Source organism: Ovis canadensis, chromosome 1, assembly GCF_042477335.2.
Source record: "Ovis canadensis isolate MfBH-ARS-UI-01 breed Bighorn chromosome 1, ARS-UI_OviCan_v2, whole genome shotgun sequence".
NCBI lineage: Eukaryota > Metazoa > Chordata > Mammalia > Artiodactyla > Bovidae > Ovis > Ovis canadensis.
The window spans coordinates 21830545-21853988 of record NC_091245.1 but is presented as its reverse complement, the minus strand read 5'-3'; the positions used below and the strand labels follow the sequence as shown (position 1 = coordinate 21853988).

The 23444-nt window shown below is 44.9% G+C and overlaps 1 protein-coding gene across 12 annotated transcripts in view; it reads left to right on the top strand.

The window, feature by feature from the left end:
* The first annotated feature begins 3368 nt into the window (after window positions 1-3368).
* Window positions 3369-23444, top strand: part of MKNK1 (MAPK interacting serine/threonine kinase 1) — a 45679-nt gene continuing 25603 nt past the window's right edge. For 2 of the 12 annotated variants that reach the window (XM_069590447.1, XM_069590391.1), the window contains exons 1-3: window positions 3401-3509; window positions 14667-14848; window positions 22821-22927. In XM_069590447.1, the coding sequence (XP_069446548.1) occupies window positions 22912-22927 (16 nt within the window). In that variant the 5' untranslated portion in view covers window positions 3401-3509; window positions 14667-14848; window positions 22821-22911. Of the gene's footprint in view, window positions 3846-7354; window positions 7463-14666; window positions 14849-22820; window positions 22928-23444 lie in introns of those variants that run through there. The other 10 variants (XM_069590458.1, XM_069590478.1, XM_069590500.1 and 7 more) reach the window with 7 other exon arrangements.

The window sequence follows — 23444 nt, the reverse complement described above, 5'->3', positions numbered from 1 at the left end:
GGGCCTGGTGGGAAGCTGTGGTCTGGGTGCCACATGGCTCCTGGGCAGGCTGTGGAAGGAACTGGGTCAGAATGGGGTAGGGAGGGCTTTGTGTCCTGAGATCCTGGGCCTTGTGAACGGCTGGCTGGTGTGGTCACATCTGGCCCAGCTCCCCAGGGTGGAGACACTGAGGTTTTCCCAGGGCTCTGAGAATTCACGACCTAGAATTCCTGGGCTAGGCTAGGAATCTTAGAGCGGGGAGGGCTGGGCCTTACCTTCAGGGAACTCAAGTCTCTTTGGAGAGTCATTGTTTCAGCTCAGGGCGCCTGGCACTGGTCACTCTCACCCATCCTATTAATCTGGGTGGTCTATTGGAGCTAATGGGTTAAGGGACAGGACAGAAATACAGCCCTAACCTTAATCAGAGCAGAAGAAGGCCTTCTTAAGAGAAGGCTGTTTGTTGGGTGCTGGTTAGAGCTCCAAGTAGGGGTGGCAAGACATGGGCTGACTCCTGAGTTTATTCCCCAGGGACACCTGAAGCTCTTAGCTCAGGTCCTGCTATCATTCCACAGCCCCTTACCCCAACTGCCTAGATAAGAGTTGAAAAATAGCTTGGTTCTTAAACAGTCAGCAAAGACCCACCTAGAGCTCTTCTTTCTCCCTGAGAAGGAGACAGCCTGGCTTTATGCAGTGGCTCTCCTTGGAGGCAGAGACCTGGGTTTGAGTCCCAGCCCAGCCCCTAAGATACTCTGGCACATTCTTCTCCTCTGAACCTCAGTTTCCCCCATCTCCTTCATGATCAGGTGTGGGAGTAAGGGACTTACTGATTTCTAAACTCCTGGTTACTCAGTTTGTGGATCATTCACAATAATAACAAATACTATGTGTTAGGTATGAGATTCCCAGGTGGCTCAGTGGGAAAGAGTCCACCTGCCAATGCAGGAGACTCAGGAGACATGGGTCCCATCCCTGGGTCAGGAACATTCCCCTGGAGAAGGGACTAGCAACCCACTCCAGTAGTCTTGCCCGGAAAATCCCATGGGCAGAGGAGCCTGGTGGGCTACAGTCCATGGGGTTGCAGAGTCAGACACGACTGAGTGACTGAACACACACCCTGAGTTAGGTAGAACTCTAAATGCTTGACATGTAATAGCTTGTTGAATCATTTGTTGCCTGGCTGCCTTCCTGATGCCCAGTGTCCCTCTTTTGATTGCTGTGGGTGTCTAAGGCCCTCCACTCTGCAGCCCCTTCTTCTGGCTTACCAGAGGAGGCCCCAGTCCAGCATTCTAAAACGTGGCTTTGCTTGCACACCTCCTATGACAGGTCACTCACTACTTCCTCAATTACTAGACTCAGAAACTTCAGACTCTGGGATCACGGTTGTTCTGGAATACACCATATAAAGGTATATTTATCTCAGAACTGTGTGGCCAAGACCTGTACCTTACATGAGAATGTCTGAATACATCAGAAAGCCCTCACAAAACTACTTTGAGAAATTCAGAGAGGGATGCTTGGAGAAGACTAGACAGAAAAAGAAGATAAAAGAGAGAGCTGGGGCCTCAGCTACACAAAAGAGCCCCCCATAGGGCAAAACTTGGCAAGAGAGGATCTGGGCAGAGGCAGTGTATTGAATGTAGAAGGGCAGCCAGGCTGCATAAGGCTTTGTTTTCCTGTTGGCTCAGGAGCCATAAAAATATTTGCAGCAGGGAATAGGGAAGCGAGCCATTTGCCCCACCCTGGATCACAGCATTCACCTGCTGAGTAAAGGATGCCCCAGCATCCTTGGCCCTCATGAACACTGCAGCCTCTTGGAGGTTGTTTCCTGCTGGTTCTCCCACTGCCCCACCCCCAGGAGCTGTGTGGAGTGTATGGTGAAAGGAGCCACAGGCATGGCTGGAACTCCATCTGATGTGGGGGACCTTCCCTAAGACTTTCCTCCTCTGAGCCCCTAGAGCCCTCATCTCTGTTTAACTGAACTTGGGTGCCATATGGGCACATAGCAATTTTGAGAACTTTGGTTGGAACCTAAGCCTGAGTGACTCAGGATCATCTGGCTATTGAGTCATTCAGTTCAGTTCAGTTCAGTTGCTCAGTCGTGTCCAACTCTTTGCAACCTCATGGACTGCAGCATGCCAGGCTTCCCTGTCCACCAACTCCCGGAGCTTGCTCAAACTCATGTCCATTGAGTCAGTGATGCCATCCAACAGTCTCATCTTCTGTCATCTCCTTCTCTTACCGCCTTCAGTCTTTTCCAGCATCAGGGTCTTTTCCAATGAGTCAGTTCTTCACATCAGGTGCCCAAAGTACTGGAGCTTCAGCTTCAGCATCAGTCTTTCCAATGAACATTCAGGATTGATTTCCTTTAGGATGGACTGGTTTGATCTCCCTGCAGTCCAAGACACTCTCAAGAGTCTCTCCAACACCACAGTTCAGAAGCATCAATTCTTCATCTCTCAGCTTTCTTTATGGTCCAACTGTCACATCCATACATGACTACTGGAAAAACGATAGCTTTGACTAGATGGACCTTTGTCGGCAAAATAATGACTCTGCTTTTTAATAGGCTGTCTAGATTGGTCATAGCTTTTCTTCCAAGGAGCAAGCATCTCTTAATTTCATGGCTGCAGTCACCATCTGCAGTGATTTTGGAGCCAAAGAAAATAAAGTCTGTCACTGTTTTCATCATTTGCCATTAATGATGGGATTGGATGCCATGATCTTTTTTTTTTTGCATGTTGAGTTTTAAGCCAGCTTTTTCCCTCTCCTCTTTCACTTTCTTTAAGAGGCTCTTTAGTTCCTCTTGGCTTTCTGCTCTAAGGGTGGTGTCATCTGCATATCTCAGGTTGATATTTCAACCTTGATTCCAGCCTGTGCTTCATCCAGCCCAGCGTTTCACATGATGGATTCTGCATATAAGTTATATAAGCAGGGTGACAATATACAGCCATGACGTACTCCTTTCACAATTTGGAACCAGTCCGTTGTTCCATGTCTGTTCCCGGTCTACCTGTTGCTTCTTGATTTACGTACAGATTACTCAGGAGGCAGGTAGGGTGGTCTGGTATTCCCATCTCTTTAAGAAATTTCCAAGCACCCAAACCTTCTAAGAAAGTTTACAGAATTCGTTCTCGTTTTTAAAAAGACTGGCAGCATTCAAAGTATTCCTCCCAAGCATGCAGAAGCTCTCGGTAAATATAATTATACCTGCTCCTTGCGCGGCCTCCTCCTTCCAGGAGCTTCCCAGGACTCCTGACCGCCAGTCCGAAAAGGTAGTGTCAGAAGGCGCCAAGCCCCGCCCCCTACCCCAGCAATCGCCCCGCCCCTCTTCCTGCGGGCCTGAGCAGTTTACTTAGTGCGTCCCCACCCTTTCCCAGCGCGTAGCCAACAGGGCGCAGGCGCAGCTCCGCCCCTCACGCCTCTCTTAGGTCGGGCCCGCCCCTCGGGGCTAGTAATGCCTCTTCCGCGTCCTCGGGGGAGCGTTCTGTAGGTGGAGTGCGAGCGACGTATTCTGCCAGGAGTCAGCTGAGGTAAAGCCCAGACAGCGAGACATCTCTGCGAGTAAAATGGGGCGCCCACGGGGGAGGGGGGAGGCGGCCCGTGAATGCGTCCTGTTCCTGGGAAGGAGCTGTCGGGGCTTTCGGAACGGGCCGAGGTCAGGACCAGATTCTATTCTGTTGCCGGCCGGGCGGGGGCGGACAGCTGAAGAAGCAGCTTCTTTAAGACTCTCCTTGAGGCTCCGTCTGGGACAAGCTCTGGGCGCATCGCGTGTCTCCAGTCCGGGCTCAGCCGGCGCCTGGGTTCAGGGCTTGGGTTGTAACAGGTGTCCGAGGTCGGAGTTTAGCCAGGGGCCAGTTTGATACTCGGTACGTATCAGGCTGTATGGCTGGGCTCAAGGCTCAGGCAGTCCAACGTCATGAATAGTTTTTCACGTGAGGAATGTTTGATATCTGTGCACTCCATTATTTTAAAGTGAACTATTTTCACTTAAAAGTTCCTGATGTGTGTGGGTCGCTGTCCTGTGAGGAGAGAGAATAGTGTGAGATACAGTCTGTCTCCTTAGGGAGTTTCCAGGCTACCTTCTCAGATGGTCAGTGGCAGATCAGAGGCCAGCGTGGGTGACAGGATTGAAATGTTGGAAATGCTTGAGTTTGGGTCAAGCATTCCTGGGTTCAGATCTCACCTCTGCCACTTAACTAGCTGTGTGCCTTCACCATGCTGGCCTCTGATCTGCCACTGACCACCTGACAGGTGGCCTGGAAACTAACTCCCTAAGGAGACAGACTGTATCTGCCACTTAGTAGCTGTGCAAGTTTTTTTCCCACCCAGAGCTTTAGCTTCTCTTCTATTAAAAGGGCACAGGAGGGTCAGTGTGAAGGTGAGTTGCAGTCCCCTAATGTGGCACCTGTCATGAATTGGGTGCTGAATATTTGGTGCGTGAAATGAGTGTGATTTCTAGGAATTAGATCATTTTGGACGTTAGAAAGGCCTTGGGGGAAGAGTTAAGGTGACCTAGGTTTTGAAGCCTCAGTAGGGTTTACAGGGGGAGCTGACCTTGCAAGTTGGGTCAGTGCTTAGTGACCAGTCATCATATGCCCAGCACTGTGCTGGACAATTCATGTCTGTTATTTCACTGGATCTCCAGCCATTGACCCAAGTGCTTTCAGCCCCACTATCCTTAGCTTCAGCCCCTCTAAAGAAGGCTTGGCTGGAGGTAATGTAAAGAGGGTTGATGTTTTGTTTTGTTTTTTAATGTGGAGCTGGGGCAGCTGGAGACTTTGGTGATCTCGCCCCAACTTCTTCCACATCAGCTCTTCCCTTTCTGTGATCCATAGTGCTACTTGAGTTCTTGACTTTGGGAGGCCTATTATGCTAGCAGATCTTGATGGTTATAGGGCCTAACAAGGGAGCCCCTTTTAAACTTGGATTGCATGAAGTTGAACCTGGGCAGTGAGTTCTGTGAACAGGAGCTGTTGGGTTCTGGCACAAACTTATGAAGATCCCATAGTAATTTAGTAACTTGGTTCCTTTTTCCTTTTCATGGGTGCCCATATGATCTTCCTGAGAAATGTTCTCAACATATCTCTGCTCAGAAACCTTGGCTAGCATTGTTGCCTACCTTATGGAGTTTGGACCCTTGACATCATGGAAAAGCCCCTCCATAATCTGTTCCCAAATCTCTGTCCTGCCCTCTTTCTCTTTGTTCTCTCGAACCTGCACCGTATGGCCCAGGCAAAATAAACTTTTTTCTTTTAAATTTCCCTCAAGTACTCCCCTGCATGTTCCTTTATTCACTCTTCCTAGAGTCCCCACCTTCATCTTTCAAGGCCTGTGTCTCCTGTAACCCGTCACTGAAGCTTCTCTGATTCCCACTACTGGATTAGTTGCCCCCTTCCCACACCTTGAATATAGCTCTGATTACAGTATACCTTGGGACATGTCCCCCACGATGTGCTCTGAGTACATTGGTGGAAAGGGACCGTGTCTGTTGCATCCCTCCTCTGCCTGGCACATAGTAGGCCTCTGCAGTGTGTGCAGTCAGATGAGTCAGTGACATTTTTATATATTCGCTTTGGTCTCTGTTTTATGAGCTTTCAGGTTCAGAGTGGGCCTTTGTGTTCTTCCTTCTTTTTGTGCTTAAAGAGAGTCCTAGTTTAGATTAATGGTGCCCTAATTATAGGCATCAAAGTAAGAAAGTGCAGGAATCCTGCACAAGGCAGAATCCGTCGTTGCTACTATTGTTTTCAGCCTCTTGCCTTGCCTTTGCTGTGAGTTCTGTTGGCAAGGAGGTGATGTTCTGTTCAGGATCCTGCACTGAATGTGTTATAGTTCACACAGGGGAAGGTGCACAGGTGGTTTACCAATCAATTGTTCTGACCTTGCCTTGGCCCCTCTCCTCTGGGAACCGGCAGCTACAATTTTTCCTTGCCAGCAGCTTCACCATCTGGAACAGGAAGGCTCTTTGGTGATTGTACAGAAATATACCTCATTGAAGGTACAGGGAGCTTGGGCAACATCTGGTTCTTCTTACATTTTACAGATGGGAAGAGGCCCAGAGAGGGGAAGGGACAAGACTGGACAAGACATGAGTCAGTGATAGAGATAATATGAAAAGTGAAAGATTCTGACTCTGTTTTCTTCCAGTCTGCTACTTTATAAGAAAATATTGAACATTTATTGAGTACTTATTATGTGGCATATACTGTTTTAAGTGCTTTATATGTGACATGTCAAAACTATGTATTCTACAGACTTGGAAACGGAGGCAGCTACAAATCATTCAGATCTACTTTTGGGTTCTACATGTTTGCTTTATGGGCTTCCCTGATAGCTCAATTGGTAAAGAATCTGCCTGCAATGCAGGAGACGCCGGTTCGATTCGTGGGTTGGGAAGATCCACTGGAGAAGGCATAGGCTACCCACTCCAGTATTCTTGGGCTTCCCTTGTGTCTCAGCTGGTAAAGAATCTGCCCACAATGCGGGAGACCTGGGTTCAGTCCCTGGGTTGAGAAGATCCCTGGAGAAGGGAAAGGCTACCCACTCCAGTATTCTGGCCTGGAATACTGTTTGCTTTTTAATATGGTTTCAGTGGCTGTCGTTCTAACCCATGGGGTAGAACAGTTCTTCAGGGTCACCTACCTCCATGAGGAAGTGGTGTCCTCCCAGCCATGTCTTCCTATATCCTGAAGAAATGTCTTTAGATGAGTCCAGAGAGTGTTGAAAGAGTGGGTGATAGAATGAAGCAAACTGCATGAGTATTGGTGGCTCTTAGTTTAGGAATATTAGTATACTTTAAAAATTGCATGTTAAACAAGTCAGGCAGTGAGAGCAGAATTTTAGAAATTCAGTCCAGGAGCTTTCTATAAAGTTTCTCAGTCAGTGATTCAGTTCAGTTCAGTCGCTCGGTCATGTCTGACTCTTTGCAACCCCATGGACTGCAGCACACCAGGCCTCCCTGTCCTCACCGACTCCCGGAGTTTACTCAAACCCATGTCCATTGAGTCGGTGATGTCATCCAACCATCTCATCCTCTGTCGTCCCCTTCTCCTTCTGCCTTCAATCTTTCCCAGCATCAGGGTCTTCTCAAATGAGTCAGTTCTTCACATCAGGTGGCCAAAGTATTGGAGTTTCAGCTTCAGCATCAGTCCTTCCAGTGAACACCCAGGACTGATCTCCTTTAGGATGGACTAGTTGGATCTCCTTGCAGTCCAAGGGACTCGCAAGAGTCTTCTCCAACACCACAGATCAAAAGCATCAATTCTTCTGTGCTCAGCTTTCTTTCTAGTCCAACTCTCACATCCATACATGACTACTGGAAAAACCATGGTGGCAAGATTCAATTCAAAAACACATACTGAGCTCTTTCTACATACAGGACCCTGGTATTGAGAAATATACACAGAAGAGAGCAACACATTTCCTGCCCTCCTATAAGTAATTGTCTTCTCAGAGCCTTCTCCCTCCAGTGTAGTTGGCAAGACAGGTAAGTACATAAATAACTGAAATCAGGTTGACTCTAGTAAATCTAGTAAACAAAGTAGGAGAAATCAATCCCAACATGACCAAAGGGGGTTCAGCAAGGATTCCTGAAGGTTGAAAAATTTATGCTAGGCCTTGAAGGAGGTTCATTCCTGTGAGAAAGAACAGCTTGGGCAGTGGTCTAGAGGTGGAGGTGAGGGAGAGGAATGGATTTGGTGAGGAAGGGAAATAAACTGAAATGATGAATTGTGGCCATAATGTATAGAGGTGTGAAGAGAAGAACGCTGACGTTTATCTAGTCTCTGCTTTGTGGCTGAGTATATTAGATGTATTACACACTATAATTTATTTAATCCTCTGAATCCTATAACATGGGGATATTTAACCCCAATTTAAAGATGAAGAAACTGGACCTCAGAAAGATTAGAGTGATTTGCCCAAAGTCATGTAGCTCATAAGTGAGAGAGCTTGGTCCAAACCTATTAGTGTTGGATTCAGAGACCTGTGTTCTTTTCACTATACTGAAGACTTCAAATGCCATGACTGGGGCTCTGTTTATTCTCTCTTCAGAAAGGAGGTAAAGAAAGTTGGAGAATGGGAACACTTTGTTGCAGCACACAAGCTCTTTAGTTGTGGCATGCAGGATCTAGTTCCCTGACCAGGAATGGAACCAGGACCCCGTGCATTGGGAGCATGGAGTCTTAGCCACTGGACCACCAGGAAAATCCCAATAGTAATACTATTGATAATTATTATTGATATACAATTAGGTATTGGTTTTATAGAAGGTATATTTTTATGACCATTTCCCTACTGTCTTACTCTGATATGCCTTCTCTTTCTTTCCATTGTCCCATCAAGAAAATTTGAAACATAGTCATGCCTCATTTTATTGCACTTCGAAAATATTGTATTTCTTACATATTAAAGGTTTTTGGCAACTGTGTATTGTCAGATGAGGGTTAACATTTTTTAGCAATAAGTGTATTTTATTATTTTTAATTAATTTTAATAATATTAAATTGATTTAATTTAATGATTCATTTTAATTAAGGTATGTACATTGTTTTTTTAAGACATAATGCTATTGCCTACTTAATAGACTACCATATAGTATAGATATAACTTACATGTGCCAAAAAACAAAGAATTTATGTGACTTGATTTATTGCAGTGATCTGGAACCAAACATGCAGTATCTCTGAGGTATGCCTGTACTAGATTGTTCCATCACAGGACTGCAAAGGACGATATGATAAAAAGTGCCAGTAGGTCAATTAATGTCAGTGGCTAAAAAAAAAAGAGTCAGTGACTCATTAGAAAAGTCTTACCCGACTTTTGTTTCACCCACCTGGTCTCCACAGCAAATAGGAACAGAGCTGCATGTTTATTTCCTTTTGCACAGCTTTCAACAAAAGTGCCTACCAGGAATTCCCTGGCAGTCCAGAGGACCCTGTGCTCTCACTGCTGAGGACCCTGGTCAGATTACAAAAATCCCGCAAACTGCGTAGCATGGCCCCAAAAAACAGTACTCAGCCAAACCCCTTCAATTCACTTGCCAAAAAGGACAGTGAGAGTGTCTTTCGAAAAGTGCTGCTTGATTTGGTTTTTCTCTCTCCACCTTAAGCCCCTCTAGCCTGAACTTAAGCTGTTTCTTCTTTTTCCACTTTCCATGAATATGGAAAATTTCCCTCTGATTATAAGAGAGAATGAGATCAAGATTTTCTCATGAAAACCTTTTGTAGACTTAAAAACCAGAATTAAATTGGACCTCCTCTTCTGGAGGCTAAACAGCCGTGTTTTCTTTCAGTTCACTGTTAAAACATATTTTCTGTTGCTTGGATCACATTGCTCATGCTTTTCTTTCTTTTAGGTCTTTCTCCTTCTCAACAATGACCCAAACTGTGCTTAGTCTGCTAATAGGAGTCCAACTAAAGCAGTTTAAGGGCAGAATAACTTCAGATATTTTCATTCATTCATTAACATTTATTGAATGTTTGCCCCATGTCAGGCACTGTGCTAGGGGTAGGGGACCCAGAGGTAAATCAGACAGTCTCTGCCCTGCGGCTAGTTCACAGTCTAGGGGGAGATGTGCAATAAAATGCTACAGGTACTATGACTGAGTTATGCACAAGTGTGGGAAGCTGGAAACTGTTCAGTGAAGTTAGGTAGAAACTGTCCATTTTGCCTGGGCTATAGATGAGGACTTCTGTCAGTTCAGTTCAGTTCAGTTCAGTCGCTCAGTCGTGTCCGACTCTTTGCGACCCCATGAATCGCAGCACACCAGGCCTCCCTGTCCATCACCAACTCCCGGAGTTCACTCAGACTCACGTCCATCGAGTCAGTGATGCCAGCCAGCCATCTCATCCTCTGTCGTCCCCTTCTCCTCCTGACCCCAATCCCTCCCAGCATCAGAGTCTTTTCCAAGGAGTCAACTCTTCGCATGAGGTGGCCAAAGTACTGGAGTTTCAGCTTTAGCATCATTCCTTCCAAAGAAATCCCAGGGCTGATCTCCTTTAGAATGGACTGATTGGATCTCCTTGCAGTCCAAGGGACTCTCAAGAGTCTTCTCCAACACCACAGTTCAAAAGCATCAATTCTTCGGTGCTCAGCTTTCTTCACAGTCCAACTCTCACATCCATACATGACCACTGGAAAAACCATAGCCTTGACTAGACGGACCTTTGTTGGCAAAGTAATGTCTCTGCTTTTGAATATGCTATCTAGGTTGGTCATAACTTTTCTTCCAAGGAGTAAGCGTCTTTTAATTTCATGGCTGAAGTCACCATCTGCAGTGATTTTGGAGCCCAAAAAAATAAAGTCTGACACTGTTTCCAATATTTCCCCATCTATTTCCCATGAAGGGATGGGACCAGATGCTATAATCTTTGTTTTCTGAACATTGAGCTTTAAGCCAACTTTTTCACTCTCCTCTTTCAGTTTCATCAAGAAGCTTTTTAGTTCCTCTTCACTTTCTGCCGTAAGGGTGGTGTCATCTGCATATCTGAGGTTATTGGTATTTCTCCCGGCAATCTTGATTCCAACTTGTGCTTCTTTCAGCCCAGCGTTTCTCATGATGTACTCTGCATAGAAGTTAAATAAGCAGGGTGACAGTATACAGCCTTGACGTATTCCTTTTCCTATTTGGAACCAGTCTGTTGTTCCATGTCCAGTTCTAACTGTTGCTTCCTGACCTGCATATATGTTTCTCAAGAGGCAGGTCAGGTGGTCTGGTATTCCCATCTCTTTCAGAATTTTTCTGTAGAGGAGTCGTAAGATGTAATGCCGGAAGGGTGGGCTAGGGCAAGATTGTGGAGGCCCTGAGTGACAGCATGGGAGCTTGGTCATTCCAGAAGTAGTAAATACCCATTAGAAGAGTTGGAACAGGAAAGCGCCAGGCTCAAATCTGGCTTTTTGGATCAAGGACAGAGATACCACAAGCTTATCTGTCTTATCTGCACCCCAACTGATGTTTTATGGGGGGAAATGTCTTATTTGTGTACTTGGTTTTTTTTCTCTAAAGCTTCTATAGAGAGACTAGTTTTTGAACTCTGAAAAAAATTCATTCTCTGTACAGCAGAAAATTCATGAATAATTGAGAGAGAGTTGGGTGCTTGACCTGTGTAAGATCCGGTGGCAGGGCAGTCTGTGAGATTTGGCCCAGTCACATTTCACTCTTTCCCAGATGTATACCAGGAAGAGGTGCGGGAATGAGAAGAGGCTTCCAGGGCTCTTCTGGATATTTCATATGGAATGCTAAGAAGAGTCAGGTAGTATGAGAGTCAGAAGTTCTTTCTGAGGAGGAAAAGAGGCCCACTGGAATTTGGAATGGTGTCAGAAGGAATCAGGGCCAACCGGGCGCTCAGAATCCTGGGTCACGTGTCTGAAAACCTCCAAATACTGTCTCTGCCTTTGTACTTTGCTCTCAGTTTGTTCTCTTCTGCTGCCCAGTTGTGGTTTACAGAGTGGCTGGATTGCTTTCCAGAGTCACAGCTGATCTGAGGAAGCCATATCCCAAGCTAGAGTAACAATTACTATTTATTGAGTGCATACTATAAACCAGGCACAAAATCCCTGTCAGGTGGATGTTATTGCTCCCTTTTGATAGATGACGACAGTGAAACACAAGAGAGGTTAAATATTATGTCCAGGGTTACCTCATTATTACACGATAAGGCTAGACTCTGAATCTAGAACCTAATACCTCAAAAGCCCACTCACTTTCTCTCTCCCAAGCCGTGAGTGGCTCCAAACAGAATAACATGAAAGTCCATAAAGGAATTGTGAAGACTGTTTTTACTTAGATCTACTAGAGGTAGAAATGAACAGGAATATGTGTGTGTGTGTGTGTGTGTGTTGTGTGTGTGTGTAGAAGGATGGAGTTGGTGAGGAAAGGAAAGCTGGGGCAAACTATGGCCTACAGTCCATATCTGGCTCCACTTGTTTTTGTCTGGACTGCAAGCCATTTACATTTTTTAATGGTTGGGGAAAAGTTCAAGAGAAAATTAATATTTTGTGATAGAAAAATCATATAAAATTAAAACTTCAGCATCCATAAGTAAAGTCTTACTGAAATATAGCCACGCTCACTCATTTTCACATCATCTCTTGCTTCTTTTGCTCTGCAAGCGCAAAATTGAGTAGTTGTTGTGACAGAGGCCATGTGACACACAAAGTATAAAATATTGACTCTGGCCTTTTACAGAGAAAAATGGCCAACCCCTACTATAGGCAACAAGAAGGGACCAAGAGATTCAAGCCTATGGCAAGGCTGAAAGCAAAGAGTTAAAAGTCAAGGGTGTTCAAGGGTGTTCAAGGTTGTCCCTGGAAGCATTGTGCCCATAGGGAGAGGGAACATAACCTGAGCTTTTGTAGACCTTGGAAATAGTTTCCGTGGGCCACAGAGATTTGTTTGGGAATAAAATGCACAATAGGAAGGATTATTCTATGTGTTAATGTTCTCTTCTGAATAATAAAGAAATATTTTATGGATGAAATAATTCATTCAGATATTAACTGGAGCCCTTTTTTATGCCAGATACTACATTCAGTTCAGTTCAGTCGCTCAGTCGTGTCTGACTCTTTGCGACCCCATGAATCACAGCACACCAGGCCTCCCTGTCCATCACCAACTCCCGGAGTTCACTCAGACTCACGTCCATCGAGTCAGTGATGCCAGCCAGCCATCTCATCCTCTGTCGTCCCCTTCTCCTCCTGCCCCCAGTCCCTCCCAGCATCAGAGTCTTTTCCAAGGAGTCAACTCTTCACATGAGGTGGCCAGAGTACTGGAGTCTCAGCTTTAGCATCATTCCTTCCAAAGAAATCCCAGGGTTGATCTCCTTCAGAATGGACTGGTTGGATCTCCTTGCAGTCCAAGGGACTCTCAAGAGTCTTCTCCAACACCACAGTTCAAAAGCATCAATTCTTCAGTGCTCAGCTTTCTTCACAGTCCAACTCTCACATCCATACATGACCACAGGAAAAACCATAGCCTTGACTAGATGGACCTTTGTTGGCAAAATAATGTCTCTGCTTTTGAATATGCTATCTAGATTGGTCATAACTTTTCTTCCAAGGAGTAAGCGTCTTTTAATTTCATGGCTGAAGTCACCATCTGCAGTGATTTTGGAGCCCAAAAAAATAAAGTCTGACATTGTTTCCACTGTTTCCCCATCTATTTCCCATGAAGGGATGGGACCAGATGCCATGATCTTTGTTTTCTGAATGTTGAGCTTTAAGCCAGCTTTTTCACTCTCCACTTTCACTTTCATCAAGAGGCTTTTTAGCTCCTCTTCACTTTCTGCCGTAAGGGTGGTGTCATCTGCATATCTGATGTTATTGATATTTCTCCCGGCAATCTTGATTCCAGCTTGTGTTTCTTCCAGCGCAGCGTTTCTCATGATGTACTCTACATAGAAGTTAAATAAGCAGGGTGACAATATACAGCCTTGACGTACTCCTTTTCCTATTTGGAACCAGTTTGTTGTTCCATGTCCCCTTGTAACTGTTGCTTCCTGACCTGCATATAGGTTTCTCAAGAGGCAGGTCAGGTGATCAATGCTGGAAATACAAAGATGAAAAAGATACGTCCTTGCCTTTGAGGCGCTTATGGCCTCATGGGAGAGCCACGTGTGCATGAGGGGAGCCAACTCTAAGTATTACAATAGTAGATGTGCTTTCAATTCAGTGTTGAATGAAGTAGAAAAAAAGTTAGGGACTATTCCTATAATTTGTGGGACTGCTCTCAGTAATTTATAATGGGCCTGGAAGGATGAATGGGTGTTATTTTTCAAGGAACTACATACCAGGCTGAAGGAGAACCTGACCGTAGTAATAGTTGGAGCTTATAAGGTTGGAAGAGAAAGTAACATTAGAAATGATTTAAAGGTTCTGTGGCTGAGTGACTGGCAGGGTGATAATGTGATAGAGAAAAAGAGAAAGGAGGAAGGAGGTGGTAGCTGGGGGTTAGGGACAAGTCCAGTTTGGGACATGTGATTTGAGTTAATGATGAAACACATCCGGCTTCCAGTTAGGAAAACACTTTAGAAATGTTAGCACTACACTTTCAGAGCTTTTCTGTTGGGAAAAGGGGAAGTACATACTCAATGCATAGAGAAACTGACAAATCAACCTTGGCAGCTGATAAGTGGCACCATGAGATTAAAAATAGCAGTGGACGTTTGGAAAATGAAATCATCAGATGGAAAACCAGCAATAACTAGGCAATTGGCAGAAAACCTTGTTCCTGTTCGTGCCACCTGCCGTTCTCAGCATCTACTTTTCCTTTCTGACTCTTGCCTCCCCACTGTGAGTCTTAGACCTGACCACTGGGAGATGGACCCAGAGTTCATTCATCTCCAAATAAGTGGACAACAGAGCAGTGGCAGCCTTTACCTTCTACGTGAGGCTGTTCAGGCAACTAAGGTGTCCATATCTGTTATCCAGGTCCAGTTACTTCTTTTGGGGTCTGGAATGCCACAGTGGAAGCATAATTTGAAAACTTTAACCCAGACACTTGTTAAGTCAAAGCTTTGTGTCAGCATTTTAAATGCTCCAATGCCTGATTTTAAAGACTGGGGAAATCTCTGATTGCCTTGTGATTACCTACTTACTGGTATAACACAGATTTAGGGAATACAGGCTGATCTTTATCTTCTCTGGTCATTAAGTCAATATTTTTATATCCTTTCCATTTCTGCTTTCTGAAGGTTTTCATGCCAGATATGATGAAGCAGAGGCCGATGGAGAACTGAATAATGTCTGCTGTGCACAGAGGCCATTGAAACCTTTCCTGTAGCTGGAAAACAGCAGCCCCCTGACAGAAGCATTATTGCATTTGAAGTTTCAAGTTGACAGAGGATTCGCTTCACAGAGTTGGGCAGACCTATAGGTAAGATTGGATGCCCTTTTTACTTAACTTTAGAAAAAAATTTGTTACATTTTGGCCACACTGGATGGTTCATAGGATCTTAGTTCCCCAACCAATGATCGAACCTGTGTCCCCTGCATTGGAAACTCAGTCTTAACCACTGGGCCTCCAGGGAAGTCCCTTACTTAACACTTTAGATTGCATCAGGTTAAAATTACAGATTTCCCTTCTATCTGAAAGTAGAACCTTCTGGTGAAACCTTCCTTAAGCTGAAATGGTGGTAAGCAATTATCTTAGGACACATCTTGCTAATGGATGCACAAAATAAATGGAGATCAAGCACAGATGCTCACAGATAGAATTCCAGGCTCCATGAGCTAGATGCCGAGTGTCGTTCCTAGGGAAGGAGTTCAGTGGTACCACTCTGCTCACGGTGCATGCTGCCATTATAACATTCAAGATGTGCTGAACTACGTTTTCACTTTTCATCCTTTCTCATAAAAAGGAAAACCTTCTTAGTATTTCTTGAAAATGAGTACATACTAAGAAAGGTCTTTCATAAAAGCAAAATGGCATAAAGAGAACTTTCCATAAGCGGTGTAGATCTGTATCTGATATTGCCAGAGGAAGGAATAAGTCAGTGACTTCAGTGTTCAGCTGGGCAACTGGGATTCGCTGGGCTCCTTGGCGCCCCTAAGACAGTTACTAAACAGGGAGAAGCACAAGAAGAAAATGGCAGAGAGGGTCATAAGGAAAACCATGCAGTAAATAAAACATTTATTCCCTAAAGGTAAAACAACTGTATCATGACAGAACAAAATCAAATACGACAGAACTATAAAAAATAAAATTCTGAACCGACTTAATTTCATTCTCCCCAAGTAACTGCTGTTAATAATGTTTTGAAATGTATCTTTTCAGGTTTTTAAAATAAATGTAACGTATCTGAGGACTTTTTGAAGGGTTCTGTATGACTTGCTGACCTGAGGTCTCCTCATGCCTCACAGTTATAACAGTGCCTCATTTGCTGATTGGTTTAGCTGTGGGCTAGGTGAGAATGGCTTTAGCCTGACCTGTGAGTTTTCCTACTTTGCTGCTATGTTACCCTCCTTTGGCTGAAGCTTGCCAGGGACACAGACTTCCCATCCCCAGCGAGCTGCCCTTGGTGGATTCTCCTCTTCTTTGATGGTACTGCTGTTCTTACATTACCCGACTTTGATTATGTAACATATATTGAGGTAACCCTCTGTGCCTGGTTCCATACAAGGCAGTGGGGACGGAGAGAAATTAGATCCCATGCCTTCCTTTGAGGAGGGTAGTGGTCTTTGACTTCTCCTCCATCTCCAGTCACTGGGCAGGATCAGGACCAGCTTTGCCTCTGTGGCTTCACTCCCTCTCCCCATAACACCCCTCACCTCTTTTTCTTCCTTTCTGTCCCCACCTCAGCTACACACCTTCCCTACTCTCCTCCAGGTTACCTCAGCGTCACTCTGCCCTCCAGTCCCCCTCCAGCCTACAGTTTGTTCTGCCATCACAGCCAGTTTGATGGCCCTAAAGCAGCGGTCCCCAATCTTTTTGGCACCAGGGACTGATTTCTTGGAAGACAATTTTTCCATGGACTGGGGGGTGGTTTAGCGATGATTCAGGTGCATTACACATCTGTTGTGTACTTTATTTCTAATCTAATGCTGCCATTGATCTAATAGAAGGCCTGGAGGTTGGGGGCCCCTGTCCTAAAGCACAGCTCCAGGGGTGGCCAGTGCCTCCCCATTGCCTAGAACAGTGGTTCACAAATGTGTTTTGCAGACCCTGGGGAGCCCTGAAAACCTTTCAGGGTATCTACAAGGTCAAAGGGTATCTACAAGGTTTTCATAATAGTGCCAAGATGCTGTTTGTTGTTGCAGAGCAACAGCAGGCAAACTGCTGGTGCCTTCGCATAAATCCTGGCAGTGGCCCTGAACTGTACTCCCAGTCATTGTATTCTTGACCACTACACACTTAGAGTTTCGTTTTAAATACCATGTTTACTTAAATCTGTCCTTGATGAGGCAGTAGAAATCATTAATTTTACTGAATCTCGAGTACACAACTTTTTAATATTCCATATGACACAGTGAAAATGTTCAAAGCTCTCCTGCTGTATATCAAAGCACAACACTTGTATTGAGGAAAAGCACTTGTGAGATTGTTTGTGAATTGCAAGCTGAACTAGCCACTCTTCATTTTTTCATGAAAGAATAAATGACTAAAGGTTGGTGAGGCTGGAAAGTTGATGGGCACCAGATGTTGAAGGACCTTGTGGGCTGTATTAATAAGTTTGGGTGAGCTGACTTTGGCTTTTTATACTGTCCTGCTCACACAAATCCAATCCTTTACTCCTGCTTGCTATTTTTTTTTAAATTGAGGCATAATCAACATACAACATTTTATTAGTTTCAGGTGTACAACGTAATGATTTTATATTTGTGAAACAATCACCACAGTAAGTCTCATTAACATCTGTCACTGTACACAGTTACAGAATTTTTGTGTGTGATGAGAATTTTAAAGCCCTACTCTTAGCAACTTTCAAACAGACCATACAGTATTATTAATATAGTTGTCCTGTGTTGTCCGTTAGTCGCTCAGTCATGTCTTTGTGACCCCATGTACTGTAGCCCACCAGGCTCCTCTGTCCATGGAATTCTCCAGGCAAGAATACTGAAATGGGTTGCCATTTCCTTCTCTAGGGGATCTTCCCAACCCAGGGATCAAACTTGACTCTTCAGCATTGCAGGCAGACTCTTTACTGACTGAACCACCCGGGAAGCCCTTGTAATTGCCACGCTGCACATTCTGTCCCATAACTTACTTATTTTATGACTAGAATTTTGTACCTTTTTACTCCTTGTACCCCCAGTTTCACCCACCCTTTACTTGCCACTTCTAGCAATGAATAGTCTGTTCTCTTTTTTAAGATTTCACATATAAGTCACATTCACTGATCACATAGTATTTGTCTTTCTCTGTCTGACTTATTTCACTTAGCCTAATATCCTCAAGGACCATCCATATCATTGCAGATTGCAAGATGCCATTCTTTTTTATGGCTGAATACTATTCCACTGTGTGTATATATGTATGTGTGTGTGTATCTCACGCTCTTTTATCTGCCTATCCATTAGTGGATACTTAGATTGTTTCCATATCTTGGCTGTTGTCAATAATGCTGCTGTGAGCATGAGGGAGCAGGTATCTTTTCAGGTTAATATTTTCATTTTCTTCAGAAAAATACCCAGGTATGGTCATATGGCAGTTCTCTTTTCCTGTTTACCATTTCTTAAGTACACATTCCCGTTATCCCGCCCCCCCTCCACCTTTCCTGTTCTCATTCCTTTCACCAGGTGATGCAGTGACAGCTCTGAAGGCTACACGTGAGCCCAGAATCAGAACAGAGGAAGAAGATGGTCCTGAAACTAGACCTTTTGCCCCTGGGAATCTTACCATCCCCACCCTGTTTGAGGCCTGTTGTAACCCCACTGGCGCCTTAGTGGGCCTCATTGTAGTTGAGTAGTAGGCTGCAGTCTGCATAATGCCGCCCAGCCTCGCTGCACCCTGGACTCTGGGGCAAACCTGTGAAATACTGTCAACCCTTGGAATCACATTCACAGGCTCTCCTTTGATCAGGACAGGCTGATTTCACAAGGTGCTCCTTTCATCCATCATGTGTTAAATTTGACTTCCATTTGAGTGTGCCCTTTCCTTGATCTTGTCCCCTACATGATACCACCAGAAACCAAATCAACCAGCTAATCAGTCAGACAGAAGAACACAGTAGCTTTGTCCTGATATCAGAACTGCCATGGAATAATGTAGTTGGACTGGCTGGTAACTCATCCTGTAACAGGCCAAAACACAAAATACAAAACTGCCTCAGAGCAAGGGAGGGAAAACTTCTGGGTAGTTAGATTTTAGATTAATAGTGATAATGTGGTGAGTCATGACCTTGTTTTATGTAAGCTAGAGCCACCCAGTGTTTTTGACATCATAGTACACAGGAAAAGTGATGTTGTTCAGCTGGTGAGAGGATCAGTAGCTCACAGCACATCGGAGGGGAGACTCCATGCTAAGGGTTCTACATAAAAGCATTCTTGTCTGGCACCTGGCCAACTATGGCTGCTTGTCCCCTTCGGCCTTTCTGCATTCATGTTTAAATATACTGTAATAGTTAAAAGCTTGAATTCTGAGCCAGACTCTCTAGATTTAAATCCCAGCTCTGCCACTTACTAGCAGTATAATTGTGGCAGATTACTTAATCTGTTTGTACCCAGTTTCTTCATCTGTAAAATGTGTATAATAATTATACTTACCTTATAGAGTTCTAACAGTTGAGTCAGTCAGTTTATGTAAACTGTGGTATTTGTAGAATGCTTAGAACTTTGCCTGGCGTGTACTAAGCATCAAGTCAGTGTGGCGTGTATACTGCTACCGCTACTGTTACTACTGCTTCAGAGAAGGAAATGTTCCAGGCCAGGCTCCCCAGCTCCTCTTCCCTGCCTCATCCTCTGCCCAGATTCCTTAGTCCCAGCCTCTTCCTTAGGAGTGTCCATCGCCCTTCCTTTCATTTCCTCGGCTTCCTTTCATTTTCTTAGTTCTCCATTTGTTTGGGGGCCCTTAGCCAGCTGATGACTGAGAAGACAGCTGAATGGGTAATTATCCTCAGCAGCTTACTGTCACCACTTCATTCTCTAGAAAGCTCCAGTGACTAAGGGAACTCCTCTCACAGGCTGGAAAGTGAATTATAGACCTTAACAAGAATTCTAGGGTAGGTGGGAGAGGAGCATGAACTAAGTTTGCCAAGCCGACTTAGCTAGCAAAGTCATGTTCTTGGGGAAGAATGATCATCTTTGGTGCCACATACCAGATGTTCGTGCTGGTTGATTCTCTCTAAGCTCTACCAAAAGGTGGCGAACAGATCTGGTGCCTTTGGGGGCAGTGTGGCTCCTAAGACTTCGTGGAGAAATGACACGGTTCTGTCAGAAGCTGGGCCTTGAGGCCAGCTTGTGGGCTGAACAGTGGATGGGTACTTGCATGTCAGGAATATCTGTGGCTCTTGTAGTCCTATGGGGTAAGCCCCCTCAACCCATTTGTGCTCTGTGAGTTCTCTGGGCCCTCTCCACATGCAGGAACCAGGTTGGTGGTTGGATCGTATCTTTAACACCTACTACACTTCCACTTGATAATGTGTTTTACAAAGAAAGGAGACTATGCATCCCTCCTCTTATTTTAATGGAGAAAGCAAGATAAACTTATACCAAGACATAGAAACACATAAATTGGTGGTGGTGATGATACTTTGATGGTGAGACAGCGTATGATCTGCGTCTGCTGACCCCTTCAACTAGCTTATCACCACTTCTCCACATCCTCTGCATTCCAGCCAGCCTGAACAACTTGCATGGCACCAGCCGGCCACGCGGCCTCTTCTGCAGGCCTTAGCTCGTGTACCTCCTCTCTCTCTCTCCCCAGCCCCCGCCTGGCTGGTTCCTGCTCATCCTTCAGGTGTCAGCTTAGCTGTCCCTTCCTCTAGTGACCAAACTGACATAAATGCCTGTCTTTTGCTCCACAGCACCTGGCACTCCCCTGTCATAGTACTTATCCCACTGAATTGAAATGGTTTTAAATTCCAGTGGATTTAAATTCCATCAGGGTAGAGACTGTGTCTTCTCTTGTGTTCTCAGTGTCTAGCTCTGGACAGCCAGTAGGTGCCCAGTAAATATAGTATTTGTTGAATGAATAAGTCAGCAGTGCTTTCACTTCTCGTTTTTCATTTGATCCTCACAAAATTCTTGTTGATGTAGAGAGCCGGGGGTCTTACTCTGGCCTTGTTTTGTATATAAAGAAGCTGATCCTCAGAGAAGCTAAGCAATTTACCAAAGCTCACACAATGTGAAGAGCCAGGACTTAAAAGGGTGTATCTCAGACACAGGTGTTCAATGCATTATTTTAGAGTTGGTTTTTTTTTCCACAAAGTTTTTCCTTTAAAAAAATAGTATTTATAAAGATAAAAATTAAAATGGTATTTGTTGTTTTTCATAATGACAAAAATGATATATTCAAGGCACCAGAATTCCTGAAATGTTTTTTTTCCCCCGTCTAGTGTTGAATTTCAGTATAAAGAAATCTAGGTATAATTTGTAAAGCTGTACAGACTAAATTCAAATGTATGTTAGAGAAATATTATTGTATATTTTGTTGAAAAATAAAAACTTGACTGAAACAGTAATAGCACTAAATAAAATAGTAAACATCATTGATACCATTTGGAGAATACTGAAAAATATAAAGAAAATAAAAATCACCCCATCACACAGAGAAAACTGCTATAGACCAGACATAACCTGGACTTGAAAGGGCAGCACTGAGTAGATAATTTGGCTTCCCTCATGACTCAGATAGCAAAGAATCTGCCCATGATGCAGGAGAGCTGGGTTCAAACGCTGGGTTGAGAAGATCTCCTAGAGACGGGAGTGGCGACCCACTCCAGTATTCTTGCCTGGAGAATCCCATGGACAGAGGAGCCTGGCAGGCTCATAGAGTCACAAAAAATCAGACACAACTGAGCAGCTAGCACACACAGATAATTTATCCTCTGAGCCTCAGTTTCCTCACTTGAAATATGGTGAAGTACTTGCCTTTGGCGATTATTGCGAGAGTTAGAGATAATGTATGTGAAATACCTGTGCTTGGTGCGCCATCAACACTCTTTCAGACTGTCGTAGTTTAACACTTGTACATATTTCTGTCTAGTCTTTCTCCTCTGTGTTTGTGCATACAGACTTGTGCTTACACATGGTTTTTGAAACACCTCTATCTTATGTAAAACACTGGATCCTCAGCATTGCTGGAAAGGGCAGATATTATTCTTAAGCCTAATCTGTAGATGAGGAAACTGGCACTTTGAAGAGGCAAAGTAACTTGGTCTTGGTGCTACATCTGGTAATATCTGAACTGAACTGTTACTAGGTCTCCTGACGCCAAGCCCACACGCCTTTCCTGTCAGCAGTGTGCTTCCTCTCCAGCTCCACCTCCACTGGTACATGAGCAGTGGACCCCTAAGCCTCGCCCAAGAGGAAAGCAAGGGCTGGGGGCAGTGAAGTGCTAGCTGAGGTCTGTCTTCAGGCTAGGAAGTGAAGGAAGTGCTGGCACATCAGCTGATCGTGTAGCAGAGACAAGGCTTCTTCCTAGAAAGTTAAGGGCCTTTCAGTCAGGGGGCTTTGTTGAGAGGGAGTGTTTCAGGGAACTCAGTGAATGGATTCTCTGTGCTGCCTACAGGGCAAAGGTGTCCCTGTATTTCTTTCAGTGTGTGCACTTGGCACATAGAGGGCCTGGTGACAGGCCTGCACCTAAGCCCAAGGGTGTATGTCCTCTCATGTCATTTTTACTTCAGTACACATTTTCTGATGCCTGGTATGCATCTGACTGCACCATGATTTACTTAGAAGACACAGGGGTGAGCAGGTGAAGACAGCTCTGGCCTTTAGGACGCTGGAGAGAGCTCAAGGCCCAGTAGCCCCGGTGCTCTAGCATTAGTGCTAGCAGGGTGTTTGGAAGCAGTGGCTGGAGGACCCTACACAGTACAGTACAGGAATCTCTTTGCATAGATTTCCAAAGTATTTGTGAAGACCTTAAGTTATTATAAGAGAGAGGAGACTTTTGAGCTGGGCTTTGATGGCTGAGAGGAGTTCTTAGGCCAAGGAAAGGAGGTGAGCCAAGGACCAGCTTGATTGTGGAGCCTCGCCCCCTGAGGAAGCCTTTATCAAATGATTACACACATAATAAACGAAGGTCCCAAGAGAGTGTATGGACAGGCTCCAGGTAAAGAGCTTTCGGCCCTTTGGTAAGATGATGACACATCCCATCCCACTTCCTGCCCGACCCACCCCCCACTGTAAACAGGGAAGTTAAATATGTTTTTTCACTTCACTGCCTTCCTACATTTTTTTCTTCCTAGTTTCAAAAACAACTCTCCTTCAACAAGTTCTGTTTCCAAGGAAAGTCTTAACCATCTGTCCCTTCTGGCATACCCTCTTCCATTGGAATCCATGCAGAATAGACCAGGTACTCTATCTTTTTGTGTGCGAAGCCATAAAATCTTATATCGCATGTGTGGCGGTGCTCAGAGGTATGCTGCTTCCACGAGAGGCTCCCTCAGCCCTGCTGTGGTGAAAACCAAGTATAAATTGCGACTAACAGGGTTTTCTAGCTAGAGTCATAAGTATGTCTGAGCGTCCCCCGTGAACTATAACGCCGCCAGCTCTCTTGCTGCGCCTCTCCATTGCTGCCTTTGGGCTGTTTCGCTTGTCCTTCAGCCCTCCTTCAGAGCGTGGACAGGGGAAGGAAAAAGAGAAGTGAATCCCAGATCTGTCCACTCTGCACTTGGCTCACAGTGCTAGTGAGAAAATAGATGTGGGGCCGGGTGGGAGGGGGCTTGCCATTGGACTGCACACAAGGGCAGGGCAAGAGGGACAGTGGTCCCTCCTCAGCCTGCTGTCCCCTTGGCCAGTGCCCCCTTCCTGGGGTCTTGAAGACAAGTGACCCTGTGTTTTATTTCTGTAGAATTTCTCACTATGTTGGG